The following is a 27,954-nucleotide window of genomic DNA, read 5'->3' as shown; positions in this document are numbered from 1 at the left end:
AATATCAATTATTAATACATCTGTTGTTTGTCGGAGTTTCTTACGAAATTTACTTTCTTATGACCAATTAGAGAAATATATGTCAATGTCAAGATTTTTTTTTTATTTTGAGGGTATGAATAACACTAAAGTAATAAAATAGTAAATTTAGCTTACCTTGCCTGGGTCTTGAAACCATAAATATATGCAAAGCAAGGCTGTTCGGGCTAATGTCCCAGATACAATTGTAAAACATATTTGAATATGTAACCAATATTAGAATATTGTGCGCAATGGCTGATGTGTACATTATGGTTAACTACCGAAGTGATTCAAACCCATCCATTGTACTTAAACAAATGTTGATGCAAGATCATACATAAGCTGGCTATCATTTCTGCAGTCTGCTTATAGCTAGGGATTAAAAGTGAAGCCCAGCCCAAAAATATACAAACAAGATTCGCTCCCTACGGCTCCCACTGTTTGCAAAATCAGACGAGAAGCCCGCACGTGCCCCGGGCCTGCAGAGACAAAGGTGTGATTCCGCAAAGTTTTCCCCATAAGGTAAAATCGTTTTCTAATCGTTTTTCTTTTTAAACAATTTATTGCCAGTCTATAGCTGAGAGAAGAAAGACCAACTTCATTGCTTATTTGGCATGAAAGAAAGGCGGAGAATCTGCTTTCTTTTGAGAATGGTTCTGGATTTGAAACATACTGTCCAGATTTCAATTAAGATTCGGAATTCTTGTCAGATGGCAATTCTGACTAGTTTGACTTTTGCAAACATTTGTATTTCGATCATATTTCATACAATTTTGGATGTACATTTCATGGTGGACGTATTCTTGAAATTCCTAATTACCATTTTCGTTTCTAATTACATTTCTGGAATTATAAAATGTCATCGGAGCGATGTCAGGTGAGAGTCGTGCTTTCTTTTCTGGTGTGACAAGAGTCCAGCTCCTGTGCAGGGAGGCAGAAATATCTGCTTTCTCGGTGTATCAGCTGAGCCGCCTCATACCTATAATAATCCCTCTCTCTGTAGCAGACAACAGGAGGCAGGAAAATTCTACTGTTATCATTTGGTAATTTGAGGGGAAAACAAACTTACAGCGTTTTTAAAGACAGCTCGTCCATTAAAGCAATTCAATTGAATTGAAAGGAGGAATTCGGCCGTTAAATAGTTCTTTTTATAAGACTTAGAATTCTTTCCTCGGTGTTTGATAGATTCTATTTTATTTATTTTTAAATTTTTGGGGGGAGACAAACTGATGAAGAGTTGTAAAAGGCAAATTAGCACAATTACTTTGGTATGTAAGTATTATACCTTGGGTTGGTCAAACGCATTAATACTTGTGTATTAATGTATGAACCATGTTAGTTAAAACTAATCGCGTAGCAAATTGCGACGGCTGAGTGAACGCTTTGGTTTTTACGGGAGAAAGATTTATTATGCATTGCGAAGATATTTATACATGAACCTGAATGAATTGGTGACACCCACATTATGCGAGAAATACCCGTTCAACCAATCAGCGCGAGCCAGGGAGAGGGAGCAAAAAATAAAATTTGAATTATAATCACATTCAATTAATGGTGATAACGAAGTTTAGATATATGCTTTGGGTTAGTTTAAACAATACAGCTTTTGGGTTTTAGGAGCATTTTCTGCAGGCTGTCTTGTTCAGTTTCAAACTTAACACAGAAATTGTTGTCACACTACCAGAGACAATTTTTGCTTCAAGCGTCTGCATATAACCGCATCTAGATGAACGTTCCTATGCCCAACTGTTTCTCAGGGTCTAAGTTTATCCATTGATTGGCCTTTTCAGTGCACCTCGAGGAACGGTTAGCAAGAGTTGTGAAGAGTTACTTGAGGGAGACAGAAAAAGATGTCATTTTTGGCCATCGAGTCCAATTCCCCGTGGCAGGTATGTAGTGTTTTTAGTTTTCTCACCTTTATCGGGTTATGTTGTACATGTTGACAACTCAACTTAATATGATGAAAGCTTTAAAATATTAACACAATTTTGTTTTAAATTTGAAAAATATGACATGGGCAAACAAATGTCTTGAAGGCTTTTCTTTAATTTTATGTATTGGTAGAAAACTTTTCTGATGCATACGCATGTTTAATTTCCAAGATCAATAAATGTGTTAGAAGATTACCAGCAAAGGCAGCCACAATAATCAACCAACGTACAACATGAAATGTATGTTGAAAATTTCCTCTTGCCTATAGGTCATCTTTTAATGCGATCAAGAGATCTCGTATAATATTCGAGATTAAATAACCAATGGAAAGTTAAATCACGACACATCTTCTCTATTACGTGACCTAAAGCAATGTGATTGTACTATAATATGATACTGTCTTAATATTTTACATATGCGCGATCCCCCCAGAAAAAATGATAATAAAAGCATACATTTTGGGTAAAGTATATAGACCTTTTAGCAAGAAGGAAAACTATGACGGATGACCTTTAAATGATTCCAAATTCCTCCTAAAGAGAGAATACACGTTTTTGCGGTCTTGGGGTGTCTGCTACGGTGTGAAAATCTGTACATGTTACGAATCAGGATTATCTTAGAAGACTGTCAGGACCATGAACAATCTTTTTATTTAAGGTATTAACTTTGCTATTTTAAACGATTTTCTACATATAGCCCGTGGAAATATTTCGCGCCGAACTTTTGTTTATGTTTTTCTAAATTGTCGACGAAGAGATTAGCCATTTTTCAATGATACAAAATTCCTTATTCAAACAGTAATAAAGAACGATATTGAAAAGATAATGTTTAACCAGATTCATGTTGTATCACTCAGGATCACTCAATGCTCAAGCACTTCAGCTGAACAAAAACAAAATTGATAGGGTAAGGCTAGTCTTCAATTTCAAAAATCTCTCGACCTGTGATTTTCAACAATTTGTTATCCAGAATGTAAATATTTGAATAAAAGAATTTTTTTCATTTTTACTCCGGACAAGATACTTTGGAGAGGTTTTCCTTTCTCGGGATTTAAAGTATGATTATCACTAAACCGTGCTTTATAGGATATTTATTTATTTTTAGGGATATAAATATTTGTTTTCTATGGTATGTGAATATGTAATAGTAAATATGTATTTCCTGTATATTTCCGAATAAATAAATAATTCATAATAATTCTTTTACATCATTTCGTCGTCGTTTTATATTTGTCCAGAGGTTATCAACCTTCTATTATATAAACTATATGTTTCTAGTTTTAATACACCCACCACAGATTTAGGTGCATGGAAACAAATACAAAGTTAATTAAAGAAATTCTAATTCAATTGCTTGCACTTGAAAATTTAATATTCTTAAATCAGCGAAACCCGCAAAAAAGGATATGATTGATCGCTCGGTTCAACAAGAGAATTAGAATCACAGAATCGTAGAACAAAGGATCCTCGACCTTTGTTGTCATACTGACGTGTATCTTCATTAATTAGGCGACTTCATAAAGTCTAAATAATTAAGAAAGTATGCTGCAGCAAGGCCAAATATTAACATGTCGCAACGAGCAACAGAACTTTATTATTTGGTAACTCTTCGAAAACATCATCTTTGTTTTCTAATTTTTTATCAAAAAAAATTAGAAGGTACCACAATTCTTATTTTTGCCTCTTTTGTTACAGTTTAACCAAGAGAATTTATTTTATTTTCAAGAAAAGAAAATTACTTTCTGCCGTTCAACCATATTTTTTTTTCTTTTTTCTAAAACATAAATTATCTTTTTGGAAAATATATAATTTCAATCCTTAGAACATTTATTTTAGATATTAGAATACTAGTTGTTTTTTTTTTTTGTTTTGTTTTTTTTTTTTTTTTTTTTTTTTTTTTGTTTTTTTTTTTTGGTTGCTGTAGGTCTTGTCGTTATTAGGGTGATCTTGTCCATCTCCCTATGTGTATTAGATACTGGTAAAACAGTTACCTTTGTCACCATTACTGATCACTCTGTCTTTGTGATGAGGACATACTATATAATTCTGTCAGTTTACAACCAATTATGACACGTGTAACGATGACCTTGTCACTTCATACCCTGCAGTAACAAGGTTTTTGAATGGACAATCCAAATTTTGAAACTCAACAGATGGTTGTACCTTGTGTTCTTAAAGACTTCTAAGATGGCTATCGCTGATCGTGTAATACATGTGTTTTCGCTCATAGTCATCAGAGAGATACTAAAATCTCGACTGAGTGAGCAACTTCTGTGAAATCTGTGTACTTTTACTTTAAACAAAAGGAGCTATACATAGACACCAAAAGAAGAGTTCGCCATTATTTATGCCAAATATAGAACATTTTTTGAAACGGTTTAGCAATCATTTAACGGCAATTATCCTGATTTTATTTCAGTGGAAACTATCTTAATTTTCTACGGGAATGCCTAATAATTATTTTATTTCAAAATTATATAATACAGTTGATAAAGAGGGACATGAAAAGAAGCCCTCGTCAATGGCATCACGATAAATTCTGCGATCGAACCATCAAACATGCAACGGAACCGAAGCTAAGACAGGAATGGGCCTTGTATCTGATCAGCTTAACCCGGTCATTAATAGACACCTAAAGCGAAACAAGTCAAAACCAACAGTTACCCGCGCTAGTCTTTATCTTAATGCCATCTTTTTCATCCTATCACGTATTTTGTAGTTTATTAACGTAATTTTTCTACAATCCATCGTTTCATTTCTCTGTCAATTGAATAAAAGAGCTACTAGTTGACTAAAATGCTAGTGTAATGACTTGATAAATCAATATGGTTTGTAAACTGTTGACAAGAGGGCTGAATTTTCCTGGGGCCATCTACACACGGGCTATATCTGTGTTGTATTGATGGTTTAATTTTCATTGTAAATAAGCCAGATCAATTTTCACTTTTGTTGACTATTTGTTAAGTTTTGTTGACAGATCTTGTCTCTGATGCCCAAAGTTATTTTTGTTTCTGAATTGGGCTTTAAATATGTTTCCTATATGATATTTCAATATTGTTTGAATTATTTATATTTTGTTTAAATCGTCCGAAATCAAGAAAGATGAATCGTTATTAAATCAAATGAAAATATTAATAGATTTAAGTAGTCAAGAAAACATTTAACAATTTTATAAATACGAGAGGTTTTTTTTTTATTCTTACAATTTCATTAGAAGTATAGCATTGAAATATTGTTGATAGAATGTCATATCTAATTGCAATTCTCTATGTCAATTTTCCCCAGATCGTGCATGTAAATTCATTTTCACATAAATAAATAAATAAATAAATAAATAAATAAATAAATAAATAAATAAATAAAATACCGACAAAAAGCAATTACTTCATTTAATAATTAAATCAAAGAGCATGTACTTTTAGCAATGACTTCGTTATTATATCTGTTATAAACCTTTTAAAAAATTATTTAGTTTTATTTAAAAGAAAGGAACTTAAGTTAATAGAACGTGTTTCCGATCTTATTAATTATTTGTCAATAAAATATGTTCAAACAATGACAAAACCTTTTTTGTTTTAATTAAAATTCATTTGCCGATGTATAAATAAATATCCATTAAACTAACTGCCTTAACACTATGTAAAAAAAGCTTTTAATTTAGCTGTTTTAAAAAAAAAAGTAAATTTGTCATGTCAGGAACAGCAAAGCTTTTTACCTGGACTAATTTTGAAGGTAACAGATTTTTATTACGCGGCTATCCGTTTTGATGACTGATCGGGGATGCGTCTTATCCTAGAAAAACCGGTGCGCCACTACCCTAATGTATGGCTGCACCAGCGACGGAACGTGGCAAACCGAACGCCGGTTTATCTTTGTGAAATCAAATTGTCATAAACAGAAGGAGAATTTTCTCAGATATTACATATTAAATGCTACCTTTTCTGTAAATTATAGGATATAAAAGATTAGAGACAAACGAACGACATTAAAATTCTCATCCAACTTCTCAATCGCTATGTCTCCGTGTTGCTGGTTTGGTCCATTTAATTTTGCATGTCACGCTAGTTATAAGGCCACGTAAAAGTCGCTAAAAAGATTCAAAAGAACAGAAACGTGACCGTAAGAAGCTAATTACCAAAATCATGATCCTAATTTGATTTTGAAGAATATGTAACGCTTAATCGGGGCAAATACGCCTGCTTGGCTTTTTTTTTTCAATGCATTTCTCCAACAAGAAACATTTGTGAATATTTTAGTTGTATTCTATTTTTTTATTTGCCATTTGATTCTTTTTATCAAACGCTCGGTGGATATTTTTCTGATTTTTTTTTTAATATTTCGAACGATTCAAAGTTGTATGAAATAGACCGTCATAGTAAATAATTGTAGCATCAGATAGTGCTACATCATTGTATAATCTTAACAATACTAGCAAATCACTTCATAAAACTGCATAAAATTAAAGTAATGAATGCTCATTAATTGATCGTGTCTTTTGTCTCTGTGAAAAATTATGCTAACGAATATTGACCAGAAAAATGGTTAAAAATTCCGCAGAAACAAAAAATAAATCTCATAAAAATGGAGGTTCGTTCGCTGATTGCAAAAGACCACGTTTATCATTTAGCAAAATTATTGACATATACGTCAGTGAGAGAAAGACTGATCGATGCAAACAGTATAAAACACCCAGCTGTTTCCGCCGCGCTCCGAGTCAGGCCGGTGCAAAGATGGTATAGATACTTCCGGTAAATAAAATTAGGATCAAGAGATTTATTTCCGAATTATCTGCCAAAAGTTTCGAAAACCAACGAGTTCAAAATCATTAAATTCATACAATTTTGATTTTTTTTTAAAAATAATATGCAATATTTATTAAGACAGTCTCTTGAAAGAATCAAAGCATATCTTAAAATTGTGTTCAATATAGTTTTAGGAATTTCAGAGGACAATTATTCCTGTTATAACCATGTATACATGGAGACCATAATATTGCATATTCAAATGACATCTTGTTCAGAATGTAAGCAGGTTCTTTATGATCTTTCCAGTCAAAAGTTGGAGAATATTCTTTTTAAAACATATAATGGTTTTATCTCAAGGAAATAAAATTAGGATACTTTCAAACAAAATAATAATAAAATACTACATGTATAGACGAAATCTTTTTTTTAAGTCTAAATATTAGTTTTATGATAATAATTTTTGCTGATGCTTCTTATTTGAGAACAAATTGTCCAGCATGCTTGGAGATCGTAGAGCCTCGTGTCAGATTTAAGATTAATGAGGATATAATACTTTTTGCTTGTCTGAATATTAATTATCACCGCTCACACACATCCTGGCGGTGTAACTAACACGTCTCGGGTCCACAAACCCTCCCTGGATATTTATAACGATGGTCAAGCCAGATGACAGCAGGAACTATGAAGAATTACCTGCCCTCACCTTGTTCCCAAATTTGGTCAAAATTTGTCCGCATCCTTGCGGTGATGGACGACGTTTAGCGGTCGGCCTTGATGTCATTTTTCATGTATATTTGTCATTTAGTTGCGATGTGGTCATCTGCATTACATTTAAGGTGTTGTTTTCCGAACCCGTCTGATTCACGTTCCTCGTCCACTCAAAGGTTACGCTAATGGTCCATTTTTCTGTGGAGACTTTGGCATAACCTCTAAATCTTGCCAAGTGTCCTACATTTATCTTCGGTTATGAAGTTATATACCGTACAGCTTTATTGTTTTTCCAAACAGATGTTTTATCAGAATTTTTTAGTTAAGAGACAGTTCTTTGGTGATGTCTCAAGAATTGCTAGAAAACGTGTAAAGAAATGCCACTTTTTGTGCATATAAATGATGATGCAAACTAAAAGACATGCAAGTCGATCAAAACGGTAAAGTGTCTTCGAGCTATGTCTTCGATCTGAACACCTACTCTGAACCTCTAGCAGAATCTAAATTATTTAGTTCAAGATTGAGCAAATGCTTATTGTCCACCTCATAAACCACAGACCAATGGCTATCAGAAGTTGTATATGGTCAAGTGTTTTAAGGTCACTTGATTCTACCCCCGGGGATTCAGGACCACAGTGGGTCTTAACTGATGTCTTCGGCTGGTTACCTTAGGCGTGTGCTTATGAAGTATATTTTGTAAACAATTATTACTAATTAGGATTAACAGTGTCCGTTGGCTAGTGGATTATATATGTGTTAGAGTATCGTATTGTACAGAGAAAGCGGTTAGAGGGGTTTTCTCTGGTGCAAAGCAATCCGGAAACGCTTATTTTCAACAGTTGTATGTTTTTTCCCACTAGGTACCTGATCCCACCTCTGGAATTTACGAAATCTCTATTTTACGCAGATTTGTAGCTTTGTACAGTTAATTCTCGATAAACCGCCACCTTTTGTAATTTAGAAATCATGGCGGTATAACGAATTTGGCGATGAATTGAATTTCCCATTTTTAGGAAACAAGAAGTAGAGTTACCGTTCTTAGAAATACCATTTAGCGTTTCTATTCTTATTATTACATGAACATGTATATAAAATTATATTTCTAAATTTAAAAATTAATACTTCAAGTAATTTTTTATGTATAATTTCGCTAAAACAAAATGTGCAGTTATGAAATAAAGACAAGTACATGTGTATTTGTAAATCTGCACGTCTGTGAATTCGTGATATATCTGCTAAAATGAATTCTTCAATAAATTCACTGTTTATTTTTCAACTATCGCTTTCGTGGCGAAGCCGTGACTAAATGATTTTTAATAAACAGAAATCAAAATTATTATAACAGTTCATGTTAAAATTATTGTTTATTAATTCTTGTTTAATTACTTAATTGCATCACCTTTCTTTTACATGCTTTACAACAGGGATAGCGTCACAACCAATTAGCCGCGCTTCATGACCACACGCTGTGGCGGTATTATCGAGATAATTGACACTTAAAAATGGACGTTTGTTATGAAAACAGGGTGGCGGATGGCGGTATGCGAATTTGGCGTATTTTATATAGCAGGAAAAACGTTCTGGGGAAATCATGGCGGTATTGCGAAAATGGCGATGAATCGAATGGCGATAATTCGAGAATTGACTGTACATTGTTTAAAATCGAACACGGTCCGTTATGGTCACCTTTTTCTTTGTAAAAATCATGTCATGGACGTAATTTATTTTTCCCTTACACCAAGTACATTTTTATGAATTATCTACGTAAACCAGGTACTAATAAACAGCTACATTATTATTACAAATCTTTCTGGATTTTTCTCATAGGATAGTCAGTAACATTACGTAGCAATGACTGGATACCTCTAACGCGTGAAGAGAGCGGAAGCTGAATGCCCGCGGCGGGAATTGTGGGTGATGTCAATTTCCTTTACTGACATCTGCCAATCATTCATTGTTTTATCCACCCAACATCAGCTGCTGAATAATTAAGTAACTTCATGTACATAAAGAAAGAATTAGGTCTCTAAACACATATCAATACCTTGATTTCTTATTGCTAATCCTTTAGATTATTTTGTATTTGTGCAAACCATCAACTAGAAAAGCAACCTATGATATAATTTTTATTTAATAAATTTAATGTATAAAACATTTTATGGTATAAAAAGAACGTTTTGTTTCTCTCCTTGTAATATTTCTTTGCCAAATAGAAATATGAGCTTGATTGTATAGAATGCCGTCTTACTTCAAAACATTGAAATGTGAATTGATTGCTCGTTCTTATTTTTGCCCGAACTATCGCAGACAGTAACTACAAATTACCTATGACATCGTCTCGATGTGAGTTCCTGTCATCAAGGGAAAAGTGTAAAATTTCATCAACTTTGCTATTTTCATATTCAAATCATCTTTTGCAAACAACTTCCAAAGCGTAAAGAATACAAAATGAGATACAACGTTTAAGACGGCGTTGTAGATAGAATAGTGTTAAATTAGAAAAAAGTGCCAAATTATACGGTTGTTCGATCATCTCGGTTTTCACAGCTTCGGTTCACCCTGATTTGGGGGGGTTTAATTCGATCGCAATGACTGTGCTACTTCACGCTCTTCGCGATACGTCATGAATTGGCTTTGTGTTGGTATGCTCTTCAAAAGATTTTTTTCTCGCCCCAAACTAACCTTGCGAAAGCATAACCTTTTGAAATAAGATAGGAAAATTTGATAATCTTGAATCTTCATTCTTCGTTGCTATTCGTCATATATTGAAATATTTACTCCAGAAATGCATTTGCAGACCACCGCCATAAATAGATGCATCTACCAAAATAGAATTGGTGCATCATATCTTCAATAAAAAAGACTTTATTTTGGATCTTTTGAAGTTTTATACCTTGTTTTGTGTGTTTTTAATGTTTTCTTTGTCATATGATTTCGTGAGAGTTGACGGACTATTTTTCACTGACTGGCGAGAACACCACCTCATTGACAAGACTTTGAAAGTGTCCGGGATGAATAGGACTATTCTCTTACACAGATATGTAATTTGTTATCTACCGAATAGCGCTGGGCGTTGTAAGGTTTCATGTCATCATCTTCACCTTTTCTGAACGCCGGAATCTTTTCATCTTACCCACCTGCATTTTGTTATCTATAGTTTCAATGCTTCATCCGTAAATAATATGGCAGATGTCAGGACCGACGACTCGCAGAGTCTAATTAATCTGACGTCATCTGATATATCAAAACAAATAAATTACAATGATGAGATTATTAGACTCACCAGGTCATTTGTTAAGAGATATTTTGTTTGAGATCTTCAAACAATGCGAAAAACAACAAAGTTAATTATTTTTTGGTCTTATTAATTTAAATGGACAGGGATTAGTCAGAGAAGTGATGTTCAGTGCAAATAGCAAAAGTAGTTGGGCTATGAAACTTAACTTTCTCAAATTGTTTTGTACGATTTAAGATTTGATGAAACAAGAATATAAACAGTTGAAACTCAACATTTCGCAAATTATATGATTGATAAAAAAGACTGATCTAATCAGCAAATACATTAATGGTTAGACCATTATTTACTATACCCTGGGTTGTCTACGAAATTTTTCTGTTAGGCCAATCATGATGACTGAAGTGGCCAGTCCACAGGGGATGCTCACTCCTTCATGGCACCTGATTCCACCTCTTATGTTTTAGAGTCCTTTGGTCTGCTCGAAATTAATTTGTATTTGTTTCTATTGGCTTTTTTGCTTGATGACTGTTTGTTCTCTCCATATTTGATACAGACTTACTGCTTTGTGAATTTTTTTCCCCAATGCGATGACATCAATTTTCAAAGTCATGCTTCCTTCTTAAAAATGTGTTTTTAACTCTCTACCCCTTTCACTCTCTTTCATGCCATCAATACAAGTCTAAGAGATGGTCGTTAAATTTTGGACCAGTGCTTGTGATCAGACGACTTCCCGCGGAGTTCTATTGATACTTGACCTTGATGTGGTCTGGACTTGTTACCACTATCTGTCTATGTACTAGTAATCCTATATACCAATTCACCATATCCCCAAATACTTCAATGCAACTTCTCTTGCCATTTAGTGGATATTTTCTTAATACTTTTTAATAGTCTGATCCTGATTTTGAATGACAACATTGTAAGAATAGTTGTTTTTAAGCCAGTGCGGGATACAGCAGAATGTACTGAGAGTCCAGTAGCCCTGTTGTATGTTTTCTATACCTAGCGCCGTCCAGTCTGAGTCGGTGTAAGACCTATTGTTCCAAGCAGTGTTGATCCCCCACTTCAACACCGCAACAACTGCAAAAGCTAAAGAAAACCATTTTAAAAATGAAGAGACTTTATTCAACGTTGATACCTACTTCAAAAGAGAAAGTCTGAAGAAATAAAACGACTGCAAATCTTCTTATTCTGCCCTTTATTGAATTTAATCTCAAATTCAAATATTGTAATCCTAAAAGACTAAACAATGATCTTTTTCTATTTCAAGTTACATAAATTTCTTGGACCAAGGTGTAAAAAAAAAAGACGAAGTCAATTCTTTAAGGATTTTAATGATTCTCAATTGGATCTTTGAACATTGATTTTTGATAGTAATATTTAAGATTTAAACTACAATCTAAACGCCTCGAGTGTTTGCTTAAGAACTGTTCTAAATGACTTGTAGACAAGTATCTCAATAATCGCTGTAATAAACCCATTAGCGCAAGACAAATTTATTTATTTGTTTGTTTGTTTGTTTGTTTGATTATTAATGAATTTATTTATTTATTCATTTATTTACTTTGCTCCTTATTTTATATTTTAGTAATTTGCAAAAAAAAGAGTTTTTTTTCATTGCGTGTAAGCAAACTTTACGAATATTTTTGTTATTTTTTTTTTTGTCCTTTTGCATTTAAATGTTTCTTGCATTTGGGTACAAAGTAGTTTTTAGAGATCTTATTTACGCGTCTAATATCGTCCACAACTCTTTTCAGATATTTCTTTTTTTCAATTTTATGTACTGTTCAGAGAAAATGAAAAAAAATTATTTAGACTTATAAAAATAATCGACACCCTTTTGGTCCAACATTACTCAAGAAAGGCAACTTCAATTAAGCTTATAATTCTTCTGATATTATTTTTCCTTTTCCGAAAGAGTAATTCAAGAAATATGACTATATGCTTTAGATGTAATCGCACTTACGTATCGACAATATGTAAAGCATTTTATCAGAGAGAGATATAAGGGTCTGTGTTCGGGTTTTCTCCCCCTGGGCTGGTGATGACGATCGGTGATACGGGGTGGAAATTGTTTCAAAGTTATCTCCCCGTGATCTGTGATCTACCAACCTTTTATTTATACATGCATGAATTCTTTAATTATCATTTGGACCCTGTCCAGGGGCCATTGTTTTAGCTTACTTTCTTAAGTACAGTCAAATGGCTTTTACACTTTTATATTTGTATTTAATAGAAGAAATTAATTTTAATATAGAAAAATATTTGTGTTTACATACACTTGATTAATTTTTAGGATGCTCCCCCTAATTTTCTCACGGTGTTTTACTCAATATCTTGGTGTGAAACAAAATTCTTTCAAATTTCGTAAATTAAAAAAATACTCTTGTTTGTGTAACAATTCAAGGAATTTAACAACAGGCTTTTAAAAACAAGTAAATCCAATTAGCCTGACCGTGTGGCGTGTTTTTTACGTTTTCTTTGGTGGTGTTGAACCATTAACATGGAGCATTACTCGTCAGTGCTATATGACGTAACAATGACAGTGCCGATAATCCATTGTTTAAACAAAAACATAAAATACTTCACAGTCATACTATAATAGAATAAGTACTTCTGTTTTTACAGCTCCGTGCAATTTTCAAAGGTTTTCTTCCACTAGTTTTTAAGGCAAAGAAATTGTTAATTCGACATGTTAATTAATGTATAATTTTGTTAATTCGACACATAAATAAACTTTAAAAAATCAATTTATCTTACTGCGTAAAAGTATCGAGTCACGTCACTGAAATAACATTCTTTTCTCTGATTAAAGAAGAAAAATAAAAAAATAAGTTCTTCGTTGAGAAGAATAACTAGAATATATCTCCTAAGTAATTTTTTTTTTTTTTGTAATTTCCATAACATATCACTATATCAATTAAATACATTCAGACAAAGAAAAGAATACCGAGAATATATCACTGATTCCTTTTATTTTCCTGATTTTTTTGTTTCGGTGCATAACACATTGTTTTACCTGCAGAATCATGTGTAACAATTATATTGATTTATTTACTGTATCTTGTTCTTTTTTTAACTGTCCGACAAATACTTATCATATATCAAGTGCACTGTACTGCAGTAACTTCGAAATAAAACCAAAAAATTTTCTAATGGAAACGGAAATGTAATAGTCAATTGTAGAAATTGTGAATAAAAGACCAACATTGTGTATGAGTATTTCCCCTTTGAATTGCAAACTCCTGGGAGTATCTTAACGCTGATGCATAAAAGACTGAATAAACATTATGATAAACGCATCACATATTATTCAAATTAGCACCGTTAACTCCGCCTATTAGACACGCCCACTTGTTTTCTCACCGAAGCGTGTTCAGCTCTGACAAGCCCCAAATATTCCATACGTAGATCGTTGGACTTATTTTGGATATATGCCTTTGGGCTAGATGTGCCGTAGCGAATCTTGAATCGCTGTTTTATCTATTCATGCTGATTTCAATTTGAAAAAAAAGTAACATCATTTTTTTAACAGTGAAAATCGTTTGTTAGGTAATAATTTTGTACACGTGTGTTGGACATTTAAACTACTTGAACACTAATCAGTGGTATTGTGAAGTCACTGAAATGGAACATTAAAAGCATTTACAAGTCACTGGATCGAACTTCACCCCCAGGGATAGATTGTAGGAGTGTGCCGGCCCAGTATGGCACAAGTTAGCCCCGTGGGGCACGTTGCGACTGCGGAGGAAACGGGGCAGGCTAAAGTGAACGGGAGCGGATCTATAACTGATTTAGACCAATCTCAGAACTATTATCGTAAGGAGGAAATGCCCGAAGCGTTTGATGGATTATTAACTGAATCAGAGGTGCATATACAATAATTTCTTTTTTTAACCTGAAAGTTTTATTTTCATGTTTAGATAAAAGTTCTGATGGTCTATTTGCATTTAAAATTAACTGCAGGGGTCTTGGTAATTTCTTTGGGCTAAAAAAGATTTCAAGTGTTCTCATTGTATCTTTAAAAATATTTAAACGACCGATTAAGAGTAAAGTCTAGAAAAGAGAATATTTTTGTTCATTAAGAAATTAATCCTATCCGGAATGACCTACCAATATAAACTGAACAGGTTCCATCAACACACACCCCCGATAGACGGTAAAAAGGAAAGTCGGAATTCACATGGAAAGAGAAATTGTTCTTTTTTGTTTTCTTTCACTGAGTGCTTTGCTTTTATTTATGTTGTGTTAATTCATTCCTGGTATCAGGAGAGCAGATAGGTTGTGACTAATTGAATTCCAGGCAGAAAGAAGGGAGTGACTTAAAAATCCGATACTAACCCTCCCCCTTCATACTTCATTTGTACTCGGCTTTGGTTCATATCGCAGCGGATGCAGCCCATGGAATCGTTTTTAATTGTTCTTTAATTTTTTCTTCCTTCTGAAAAAAATGCCTGAATCTTATGCATACACGGTAGGATCACGTACACTTGATGAAAATTTTGGATACATGTATTTTTTTTCAGTGACAAATTTTATCGTTTTAAATAGGTGTCTATGCTTGGGGATAATTTTATAAAAAAATTTTCTTTTCGTTTCAGGACAGACGCGATGTCAGTAGCCATGGCGGTTTGGGACAGTTGGTCAGCAGTGTGTCCACCACGGGGTCTTTCCCCCCCGCCCCTCGACTTTCTCACACACCGACCTCAGATTTCCAGCCACCCTATTTCCCCCCTCCTTATAATCTCCCATCCCAACAAACAATGGACTTTCACCACCCTCACTTCAATGCGGACTCGTATTCACATTTGAGTAATTTTCATCAGCAATCCCAGCAGCATTATCATCAACTTCACCCCCCGGAACGAAATGTGCTACGCTACAAAGAGGAACCCTTCCATAATATGCACCCCGGACTTACACCACCCCACTCAGACTACGGTGGGATCCGCCGTCCGGATATTCTTATGTCCGGGGGACACCCATTAGGATTTGGTGATCAGAATACAAACTTGTTAAATATTCACCCCTCAGCGGGATTGCCGGGAATTGAAGACGGAATTCACCAGGTAAGGAGAACCATTGTTTTCATTATTACGGTTTTAATATTATTTTCTCACTTAGAAAACTCAATAAGGGGTAGTCCTTGATTGAGGTGGTCGCTGGATTTAAGAAAGATGTGACCATAAATTGTTTGGAAATTATACTATGTGAAGGGGTACATCTCCTCGACCCTATCATTAGTTAACCGTCAAGAGGAGTTTAGTTACATTCGATATTTCAGCTAGTCTTAATGCTACAAATTGTTATGAAATGTTCTCTTTCTATCTGCCATTTAATTGCTAATTTATTGATACGAGAAGATATAAAATGAAGCATCAAATTTGTGTGGTTTCCTCTGAGAATAATTGGATAGAAAACTGTACAATGCATCGCTTCTTTAATGACATGGTTAAAAAAAGAAATTTGGCAAAAATATGCTGGATTTATCATTTAAAGTACAATTATTTATTTTTTTATTTATGTTTTTATGGCCTGTATAACGTTCAGTAAATTAATTATTTTTACCCCGAGGCAAAACAATTACACCTATATTTCATGTATAGAGAGAAATGTCCTAATAGTACACTGAAAAATAAATTGTCAAGGCATCTTACGTTCAAAATATGTCTCGAATTCCGAAAGCTAAGTTATACACCAATATGAAAAAATGAAAATAATTTATTTTTAATTTATACATTAAAACAAATATAAAAATCAAAAGAAAATAGAACTTTGAGAATTGAATTTATTAGAGACTGAGAATGGAATTTATTATAAGATACATTTTTAACATATTGAAAGCAGTACATGTATTATGGTATTTCTTTCAAATAACAATTTTTTTTATATGTATAATTTATATTTCTCCGGATAACTTTTATGGCACCACACGATGACAGGAATAATGCATATTCATTTATACAACATAGTTGCAACTTTATGTTTTCATTGCACTTATTTTTTTTCCAAAAGAATGTCTTTATTTATTTTCTTAATTAATCTAAATTATTTTTTTATGAGGAAAACCGCGTAAAAGCCCCCTTTTGTTTCCAATTTATAATTTATTATTCATGCATAAAAATAGTTTTGAAGTGATTATAGTTTTTTTTTTAAATAATAGATGGCTCTAAAATCTTTGAAATTTTTGCCATATTATAACATTTCAGTCGGGTGGGTATCAATTTAAGGGATCTAAATAGTGTCCTTTAATTCCGTCACTTTCCCTACCAGAATAGATGATGCTGTTCATTAGAGCGTCCTTACGTGATGTAACAACTATAGAATAATAAACCGGAGACAGGTATCTCTCGGCACAGTTTCCGGATTGACAAATCAGTCGTACACTCTTTCACAAAGAGTCTGTTTAAATTCTTTTTATAATGTTGATCTTTAATTAAAATTCCCACCCATGCAAGATGCTAAGGAGTAATTTTTAAGCCATTTTGTTTGCCCGAGTCTGTCCTATCTCCATTGATAACTCGTAAATGGACATTTCCTTTTAAATTCGACAGTCTTAATCGAGTACCACTAAGTATGGAACAAGCGGACCGTAGCCCCTTTTACCAAACGTTTTAGTCAAGAACGCAAATGACCGTAACCTTCCGAATGTTTGGAGCCTCGCACGGACAACCTCTGATAACATTTGGGTCGGGTTGGGAAAGCTGTGACAGTTCCATAGCAGAAGATTTACAGAGCGATGTCAACCAACAATATTATTTGTAACTTAATATATTATTGTTCACAAGTCCCCACATAGACCTATGTAGAGGTCTGCTTAACGCTTATAGTACGACCAGTTAGTTTTATGTCGGTAACATGTGTACAGTTCCCGTGTTTTTCTCTCTCACATAAAAGTCTCTTTTATCCATTCTGTGCGCATCAAACATCTCTCTTTCGTTACACCACAAGTTTTTTCCCTCCTATTTTGTATATTTATGCAATTTTTTAAAGACGTGTTCTAGTTCACCGAAACAAAATCTGCAATATTTATATTTTATTTTAAATTTTAAATATACTTGTTTAACATTTTTACCCATAATTTTTCTGTTTTGTTATCAAATATATGCTTATGCTAAGAAAAAGGTAAACCCCTAGCTTCATTGCAACACTGAATATTTTTAGCCGTGTTACATAAATAAGAACAAGTATTTATATTTTGACACTCGAATGCACCTGCATTAATCTGTTGCTAAGTCACTCAAGGAAAACCATGTACATAAGTAAAAAATGTTAAAAGGGAATTCAAATAACTTTTTTGTGCTAGCTTGCACATTTAGACCTCTTTAGTTTTTGTCAAAAAAGTTCTATCCTTTTGCATACAATTTTGCTATTCCTTCACCTGGGGAATACTAATGCAATAGCATAAATAAATTTTAATAAAATTCAACCCAAAATATATTTTCCACCTGAATGAATCTATTACTTATTCTTCAGATAAGTCTGTCAAATTTTTTGGTTTTCTGTCCCGAATTTTAATATTGTAAACGAATGCATCATAGATAAACAAAACAACAGAAAAAGTAAACTGTGAGTCTTTAAATTTGATACCATCTTGGACCTTCCCTCTCAGTCGGAAATCAACCAATTCTGGTTTATAAATTAATACTAATTTTTTACTTTTCTCTTGTTTTCTAAATGCAAGATAAATGCAGGTATTTTAAAAGTTTCTCTTCTTTTGATCCTGTAAACCCACGGTCTACAAAACAGGGCTTTCACAACTATGTTGCATAGAGGCTGTTCATTGCTCTCCTACAAATAGCGTGGCGTGATGGAAAGCATTTTAATCCATAAAATTTGTTTAAATTACTCTTTTTACATTTTATTTTCAAGTGTTTGAAGTGATAAAAGTATTTCAAGTACCGGTGATAATAGATGGCGCTTACTGGTCTACAGCTGTTTATAATGGCGGGAAGCAGGTTAGGATGCTTTAACGCCACGACAATATGGGAAAATACAAATTGTGTCCAGGCTAGAAATACAGTATTGTTCAATTAGAGATGAATCTTAAATTATAGATAGGACAAAGGGAGGAAATTTGAAATTCAGGACCGTGTTCTCAAAGATTTTTTTTGTTTACAATAATTGTATTTATATTTATGCACCGGTATATATTCACATACAGTACTTTTACAATTATTTATATATATGTATATTTTTTTTGTGCGTATTAGTACATGAATCAATGAATATGTAAACTTGTCTGAATCTGAGCACATCTACATCAACTAAGAACTATACCGTGGAAAAATATAAAGTAATCAAACGTATAATCGAAATCAGATCTCTTGAAAGAATGAACTTTTGAAATTAGCCAAGATTTTGTTCGTCGACTCTTTGACCATCATCGCTACCACCTTATTTGTAGAGAGCTGCCTAGGGGCCTAATTTTCTGTCAGGTCCATATTGATTGACCGGGACCTTTCTTCTATTTCTCTAACAAAGTAATCCTTATTGGAAAAACTGATTTCTTAACTACCGTCATAATACGGTTTCCCTTTCTGACTCCCTAACCCTTTCAAAGAATATGACTACAGTACAACTTTTTATGGGTCATTTTAAATTTTTTTTAGATATTAACGCTTTTATTTTCGCTATCAACGCATTAAAGCACAAAAATAAAATTTGCCTTTTAAAATTTTCCCGTCTTGAATGTGTGCTAGGAACAGACTGACCAAAGCTTCAAATTTCAAACCACAAGCGGACAATGGGTACCATTACCGTCCCCTGATTCAGTGATATTAAATGGACATTTGACCTATCATCTCAACATGACCTTCTAAGTTCTTACATAACAGAGAAAAATGACTATGGTCTGTAACGACCTAATTTATTTTCCTCTAGTTTCCTTTCATGGACAGTCAAAATTTAAAGCCATTAAATGTTATGACTTTTTAATATCAATATCATTTCAGAAGACAAAATTAAATTAAGTTAAACATGACAATAATAGAGCTGGGTCAGTTCTGGTTTTAGGTAGAGGGTGTGGTATTTTGTCTGGATTCCAATATCCCTTGTCCTTTGAAAATGTAATTCACTATCTACTCTACCATTGTCTCAAAAGATAATTAGGATGGTTTTAAAGAAAAATCAATGAAAACGTATGTTCAGATATTTTCTGCATGTTGCAATATCTTGTACAAAAACAAGTAACCAAAAATCTTATTGGCTGTAGACACGTGTTTATGTATGTTGAATCAACATGATGGATAGGGTACTCGTACAGATCGACCCCAGTGACAAATCATCCCCAATACGTCCATCATTTCCACTGACATTTATCCTACTGTTTCTATGACAACGGCAGAAACAGACTTTTTTTGGCCCAGCTTTCATTTTTCCTTACTTTAATTAATTGACTGTTGGCGACGACCTGATAAACAGGGAATTAAGAACTACACAGTTCTTGCCACTTGGATCTTTATTTTTCTCGGGGGACAGAATTTGTTTTTAAATCGAACACAACCAAGCAATAAAACAAGCGAATAGGGGTTTTCTTGTTTTATGTTGTTATATAGTTTTGTAAATCATATGAACATTATTTGCAATAGTTTTATTTAATGTCCGTTTGTTTTCTAATTTCAGGGGGCAATAGATGAATCCGGTAACTACATATCTACCGATCACAACGGGGTCATAAGAAAGGGTGAGTACTTTTCATTTTCAAAAAATGGCGGTTTTCTTAAATGTTTGAAAGACATTTTTTATCTTGTGTAAAATATGAACATAATTGAAGCCTATTACTTAAGATAAAATGACGAAATTGAAATAATTAATATCAAACAGAAAGATATGTTATCTTAAAAAATAATAAAATTTTTTGTCATTGCTTGAAGTTACTCTGCTTTGATATTTCTCCACATGACTAAGTAGACGGTTGTTGCAAGGTTTTCTGAAATCTCGAGAAAGATTTTCTGAGACACTTTGTGGTTAAAGATTTCAGGAGGAAAAGAAATAATTTTCTACATGGTATAATTTAGTGCTGGATAAAAATAATCTTTGTTGTTGAGCAAGAGAACAAAGAAAGAATTGTAAACGTCAATCACAGGCTCAAAATCTGGCAAAGCCAAGTGGCATAAAAAAGTAAAAGAAAGAACTAAGGCTATATAATGTAAAACGTTTTATTCCGAACTTTCATGAAAACACCTTTGATTTGGTATTCTGAATACATTAGTTTTTATCTTTACTGCCTGGTTGTGATAACCTACCCTTTTCTTAGATCAGTAATACTTCACAAGAAAGGAAGGAAATACGTTTCTTTCTCTATCCAGTATACTGTATGTTTTCCGTGACAGTCCTTTTTTTGCGGGTTTGTTTACTATTTCATGTGACTCCATGCTGCTATGCGGAAGCCATACCACCAATGGCCCTTAGGGTCTGCGTAAAGTACACCGTTACACTTCCATTGTAAAATCTGGAGTAGTATATTCAGACAGAGAAATTGTTCCTTTAGGCAACATTGTCACTCTTTCATTGTGCATTCATTCACAACCTTTTTAACAATACACACAAATACTATGATGACCTGAATTGAAATGGCACCGAATTCATTCATACATTCAACGCCCACTTTGCCTCAAAGGGGAGATAACTGTATAAATGTAAGCACTTATTATATTTGTTTTGTAAACATAATAAACAGTCATCATAATTCATATCAAGTAAATACAAATTTAACATGAATGAGTGCACAAACACCCTATTAAACGCATTAATAGTGCACATGATATTGTCAAAATCTGTGAGAATTTAAGGAAAAAAATCTTTAAAAAAATTAAACGGTAAGAAATGTCTATATTAAAAAAATCTAGACCGACATAGAATAATTCATCTAACATTAGGAATATTAAGTCGTTAATTCGACCTTGCATTGTGTGTCGGAGACATTATGGGGTGTTTCGGTTGATAGATGTCTGAAAGCTGGTGGTATTCGGTACCTGGGTTCTGAAGTTTCAAAAAAAGGAAGAAAAACATTTTCATATAAATTAGATTCCAGTGTATTTATCACTTGAATTTGCAAAGGATGTAATTGTTGATCATATCTAGGACTAGGGAAAAAAAACCTGAAAGGAAAGAAAAGAAAGACCATGATAATGATGTATATTACATCTTAATTCTGACAAGCATTCAGCATGAATTATCCAGCTTCATGCAAAATAGTATGCAAATGACATAAAACCATTAAATTCAAAGCTGAACATTAAAATAACAACTGAAATTGAAATCTCTCAAGACAGGAGGACAGGCGAATATGCATGGGCAATTTGTGTAGTACAATATGACACGGATATTCTTTATATCACCTTCACGAACTCCCAGAATATTTTGTTGAGGCCCACCGATGAATTAAAGTAGCATTTCACGATCTATTTAAAAGTAAATAAAGATCTACAGCTCTCTCCCCGACCAGTACGAAATGGGCCGGGATATGGAATTAAATGCCTTAGATGCTATTTATTTCGATCTTACACTTAGAAGCGAATCTGTCTTACATATTGTCCTTCGATTTCTTCTATAATGAATTGAAATGTTTTTAATTCTTTGCTCTAAGCACTATACACCATTTTCCTGTCATTTATTATCCAATGGCTAACAACCCCACAACCTTTACATTTACTTTCAACTCAAGTAGTTCTCAGATATTTTTCCTTAAGATGGCAGATTTTGAATTTTCTAATTGAGATTTTAAGACAAGTCCAATTGTGCATTAGAACATAGAAATCTCTCTCTCTCTCTCTCTCTCTCTCTCTCTCTCTCGTGACAAGTTGTGATGTTCATATGTGTTCCTTTTAACCAAATACGGACAAACATTCGCGGTTGTCTTAATGAAATTTCCTCCAATTACGTTTATATTACAAAGAACTGCTTGGGAAAGGGTAGAGCCTAATTTCATCAGTTTCTCGGGAGTTTGATGAAATCTGTCTTTGCTCAACACACAGATAATGAGCTAAGAGCAGTTATTTAATAAACTGAGATTACACACCAGGATGCGCCCTGTAATGTTCATACAAAATGTTCTAGATACAGCAGCTTGGGAATCCTACTCTTTAAGTTAAAGGTTTCAATCAGCCTCAGATAGTTCACGGTTTCTCTGGTGTAGTGATGCTATCATAAACCTACACCGGAAAATTATTCCCTATTATTGTCCAAATGTCGTCATCAACCGATTGAAATAGATAAAAGAACTGATACTTTTTTCTTCAGGTATCAGACCCAAAAATGACAACAGTAAAGATTTGGTGATTTCAGGGATCACCTCGCCGGGGGATGTCTTCTGTTCGGTACCCGGCCGACTGTCCCTCCTCAGCAGTACCTCAAAATACAAGGTGACGGTCGCGGAGGTTCAGAGACGATTGTCCCCACCGGAATGCCTCAACGCTTCACTACTGGGCGGGGTGCTCCGAAGGTAAGCGATTTATAAAGTGGGTATAATAACAGATGCAAATTTTTGCCCCCGTTTCCTTTGACAAGTGTCCTCCTACTGTTTTTTCATGAAGGAGGAGGGTTCACAAATAGCATCAAAGACGGTTAGACGCTACCAATTAAGAGTCCTCGATGTGTTTATCGCAGCGGAGAGCTGCAGCCTGATGTATCCTCATTTCAAGCTTCTTTTAGAATTTCAGCTATGGCGCATTCATAAGGAACAATGACGTTTTCAACAGGGAAGGAATTTACAAACAATTATCTTCAGAACACATCTTAATCTTTAAATAACCCACCGATTTCCATATTGTCACCTGTTCGTTAAATTCAATGCTAACCTTAACACTTTTTATTACAATTTACCCTAAAAATATACAGAGTGAGAGGCTTCATATTTAGTGAACAGTAATTTTAACAGAGAAAATAGGAAAGTTTAGCGTTTGTTACAATGTACCATTTAAAATTAAAAATTGATATAAAAACTTTTGCGTTAAAATGTCGTATAAAATTTTTTACTGTGATATAGGGAAGAAAAACACTCACGTAGGATAAACTTTTAAATCAATTTTAAGTGCTCTTGACAAGTTGAATTACTAATGATCTTATTTTTTATTAATACACCGGATTAAAACTGTTCGATGGAGATCTTTTTAATCCGTTGTAATTAACTTGAGAACTAAATGCTTTTTCATGGGTTGTACAAAATAGAATTATAGGCCCTCTAGTTGTAAAATTGACTTTACAGTGTTAGGGACTTGGAGTACTCATGCACGCTGTATCTTCCTCGCTATATGTCTGCAAGGTCCCTTCGGCTTTTTCCCTTGTTTGAAAACCCTCTGAGCGATGAAATCAAAGGATTAAATATAGAGTTTTTAAAAAAAATGTTTTAATATTTTTAAAAGTTACTGAAACAATAACTCATTATGAAATATATTTTTGGTATATAAAACATAGAACGAGGAAATTTATGTATTATAACTTAACAGAGTAATTTTTGTTTTATTTTGCAGAGCAAAATCCAAAAATGGTGGACGATCGCTCAGAGACAAATTAGACAAGATAGGACTAAGTCTTCCAGCCGGGCGCAGGAAGGCGGCCAACGTCACGCTGCTGACGTCACTAGTAGAGGGTAAGTGAGCACAACTTTAATTTTTCATGCGTTATATAAATAAATTTTTCGATTAACATTAGATAAATATCAAATTAGGTAAAAATCAGGCAATGAAGAATATAAAAATCAAAATATATTTTGGTCTTGTTGTCTGGAGGCAGTTTTCAGAAGACAAAAATGTTTTTGAAAGTGCATTGATCTATTTTAGTTTTATTAATGCATCGTTATGAATTCTCTTTAAATACAATTTTGTTTAAAATGCGCTTAATTAAAGCTTTGTTTTTCGTGAAATTAATATACTGTACCTGAATTATTGAAACTTGTTTTTTAGATGATTGATAACCTTAAAATATTTTTTAAAATGATGATTATATATCCTTTCAATTCTTTGACGGTTTAATTTTTTTTATGAAAAATTAATGGATAAATTAAGGTCTTTATTCCAAGAATCTTACATCTAACTATTCAAAGATTTTTAAAAATAGTTGTTTTTATTGTATCTTTTTTTATATACAATAAATAAAAGTAAAATAAAATGTGAGATATTATATGTCAGATTTCTGCTAAGTTTAATATTTCAAACAATTGTAATCTCCAATATATATATAGAAACCAGACCTGAGTTAAGCTTGGTCCCTAGCCTGGCCCCTCGGATATCGATAAAGCCATGAAGTCATAAAATTGTCCAAATGATATATAGAGATGATCTAATGAAATTGATGGCAGCTATTTGGCAACACTGGCCTTTCATCTGTTACTCGGGAAACAGATGATACACCCTTGTGTTTACCAAGCCGCCGATCATCTGTAAGCTCTAGTGAGCATCATTCAGTAAAAAATAAAACAAGCATTAATTTACGGTCTTTATCCATATTTAGATGCTGTCTCCATTGTAACTATAGGTATCTTTCTCTTTATTCTCTGAGAATAGCAGAAAATATATTTGGCAGTTTTGGGTTGAAATAATAAACATGTTAGATAATTCCTTTCTATAGAAATAATGAAGATTTCACATTAAAGTTACTCTTGAATAAAATATCAAAATATAACAATATTAAATGAGTCCCTAAATAGAATGCATATTGTACTTTTTAGTCCATTTTCAAGCAAAATCCTGAAATATTGTGAAAATTAATTCAAGAGAATAAGCCGTTAGACAAGACAAACTTAGTGACCCTTGTAAAAAGTCTTGCCAAAAACAGAGAGTTACAAGTCGCTCCTATTTGCGGACATGCATGATGGATTTAGAGAACACTTCGTTCAGCCCGATCACCTATTTTAAATGCAGAATGTGTGTGTGTGCGTCTATTTTATTTGCTACAAATAGAAATTTATAATATTGATATTATCTCTTTCTATGAAACATTCATATTGCCTTTACATTAAATCAATATTCAGGTAAATGTCAAAATTTATAATTTTAAAGTTCAGTTGTTGCCTGTCTCCGTTAATATTCAAATAAGGAAGTTCATTACCAAAAAAAATTACCTTCGCAATCCTAACAAAACTAACGCGACTTAAAACATGATTAACATATGTTGTGATCCTAAAAAGAATTCTTTTTCCATTCCTTTTTTAAACAAAAATAAATAGAGGCGTTGGAGAGATCAGTAATAAAGGTGAACTGAGGAATAAGATATATATTATCAATTTCCTTTCAATACTTTCATTTGTGAAGAAAAGAAAACTGTTATCAAATAAGAATACACAAGTACATGAAATCAGAGAGAGAGAGAGAGAGAGTGAGTCCAGAATTCCTAACAGTCATTAACCGTCATGTGGTCATCAATCACCCTTGCGTCTAAGTCCTGTCACATTGCTTGGGCAGCAGTTCTACCTACATATAAAACCTGTTACACAGTTTTTAGGTCACCTGTTTGGTCCTCTGCGTTTTCTAACAATTTTCCTTGATATTGTGTCGATGTTTTTCTTGGCTTTCACTTGTAAGCAGGATATCCGGAGACAGTCCCTAATGTCAGAGTGAATTCGTTATGGTCCTGTGCTTTAAAGATTCTTTTTTAAAGATTTAGAGAAATTTTCAAATAAAAAGTAATATTTTTCCCTTTTCATAAATGATATTTGAAGGACTTTATCGACGATACAACGAACCTATATTGCAAAAAATGTTTTAATGTGTTAGATCGATGAGAGTAGCAAGACACAATAAAAAGAACAATATTGAACGACAATAAAACTTATAACATATTACAGTGTTGTTCAAATGTTTGTTGTTGATATTTGTAGGTGAGTCTGTTCGTCTTGCCCGTGACTATGGGTATCTTTGTGAGACTGAGTTCCCTGCTCGCCAGTGTGCTGAATACAATGCCAGACAGTACAGCAGTGATCCTACAGACCAGATGGCCCGCAAAAACATGATCTTAGCCACAAAGTAAGCAACCAAATATCACACATACCATCTTACGACAATAAATGTTCAACTGTCATATCAGGAAATAAACATTCCCAACAATGTAGCAGACTGTTCTTATACCGTGTTTATGTTTCAGACAAATCCTGAAGGAATTCATGGACTTGTTGAACCAAGACCGCTCTCCGCTCGGCAACACGAGACCCCAGCCTATCCTGGAGCCGGGGATTCAGAGACATTTAACTCATTTTAGTTTAATTACTCATGGTTTTGGATCGCCAGCCGTAGTGGCTTCTCTGACGGCCGTGCAGGCCTATCTTAATGAAATGTTGAAAATATTGGACAAATCCTACTCGACAGGAACCGCCCAGGTGCAGGGCCAGCAGATGGAAAATGGTGTAAAACCTAAACTGTCGGAAAAGGATGAAAACCGACGAGAATGATTGTCGTGTGTTTGTGCAGGCGACACACGGGACGGACGCAGTCTATATCAAAAGTGCTGACTGGTTCCTGGCAGTGGAATCGGTTTTATCTGACTAGAGCCTCCATTGGTCAACCCTTATAGTGAAGGAACCAACGAGGCATACATTTTGTTCAAATTATCAGGGTCATAACTTTATATACATATAGATTAAGATTAGATGTAACGATTTTCATAAGAAATCCATCTGTCTTTCTAAAACAAAGGAAACGTTCTTTGGGCAATAAATTTTCTAAAACATGTCTTGAGAGCAGCGACACAGAAGGACACAACAAGAGCGATTTATCACCCAGTGTTTTTTGTTCACGTTATTTCCTTCGTGAGAAACCTATGTCACAGTAGACAATTTACTGACTGACTTCTAAAGAAAGAAAAAATCAAAACAAAGAAATACATACAGACTAAATCAACCTTAGTGGACTTCAGAATCTGAAGATTTCTGCTGCAATACTGAACTGCTCTTATTATTTTAAGATTTAGCATTATATCAATATGAATGAGCATTATGTTACTGGTTCTAGTCTTTTGATTTTTGTTTGTTTTATTTTAATGAATCTCACAAGAAGTATATGTTTACTTATAACATAATATTGATGCTATTATTTTGTGTAAATATTTTGAGGAAATACTCGTTATTGAGAGAAAGAGAGAGTGTTAGTGAGTGTGATTTACATATTAATTCCAGATGACACCTACGTCACCACTGCATTCCTTACCGCCATTGTCTTGAGACCAAATTTGTGTGAAGAAGGAACATGTTTATGTGTAACCAAGTGTAAGTGTGTGTGAATGAGAGAATTTTCCAGTTTGGAGTACATATAAAGAATATCATATTGTACAAGCGGTCAAGGAATTCATGAAAATAAATTAAAATACACAAAACTACAAA

The 27,954-nt window shown here is 33.6% G+C and overlaps 1 protein-coding gene across 5 annotated transcripts; it reads left to right on the top strand.

Annotated features, from left to right (window-relative positions):
• Nucleotides 1-411: 411 nt before the first annotated feature.
• On the top strand, nt 412-27,954 carry LOC134271791 (transcription factor AP-2-epsilon-like). 5 transcript variants are annotated; one of them, XM_062754010.1, is made up of 8 exons: nt 412-543; nt 1,812-1,910; nt 15,245-15,712; nt 20,268-20,328; nt 22,887-23,088; nt 24,116-24,234; nt 26,461-26,605; nt 26,724-27,954. In XM_062754010.1, the coding sequence occupies exons 2-8, from the start codon at nt 1,872-1,874 to the stop codon at nt 27,025-27,027; spliced, it is 1,338 nt and encodes a 445-aa protein (XP_062609994.1). In that variant the 5' UTR covers nt 412-543; nt 1,812-1,871; the 3' UTR covers nt 27,028-27,954. The 5 variants fall into 5 exon arrangements, with proteins under 5 accessions (XP_062609994.1, XP_062609996.1, XP_062609995.1 ...); XM_062754012.1 differs by lacking the exon at nt 412-543 and adding an exon at nt 778-898; XM_062754011.1 differs by lacking the exon at nt 412-543 and having other exon boundaries at nt 1,626-1,910.

Source organism: Saccostrea cucullata, unplaced genomic scaffold, assembly GCF_032062105.1.
Source record: "Saccostrea cucullata isolate Sc308-1 unplaced genomic scaffold, CSIRO_AGI_Scuc_v1 ctg263, whole genome shotgun sequence".
Taxonomy (NCBI): Eukaryota; Metazoa; Mollusca; class Bivalvia; order Ostreida; family Ostreidae; genus Saccostrea; species Saccostrea cuccullata.
The sequence above is the reverse complement of the archived record's forward strand: the minus strand, read 5'-3'. Positions and strand labels throughout refer to the sequence as shown.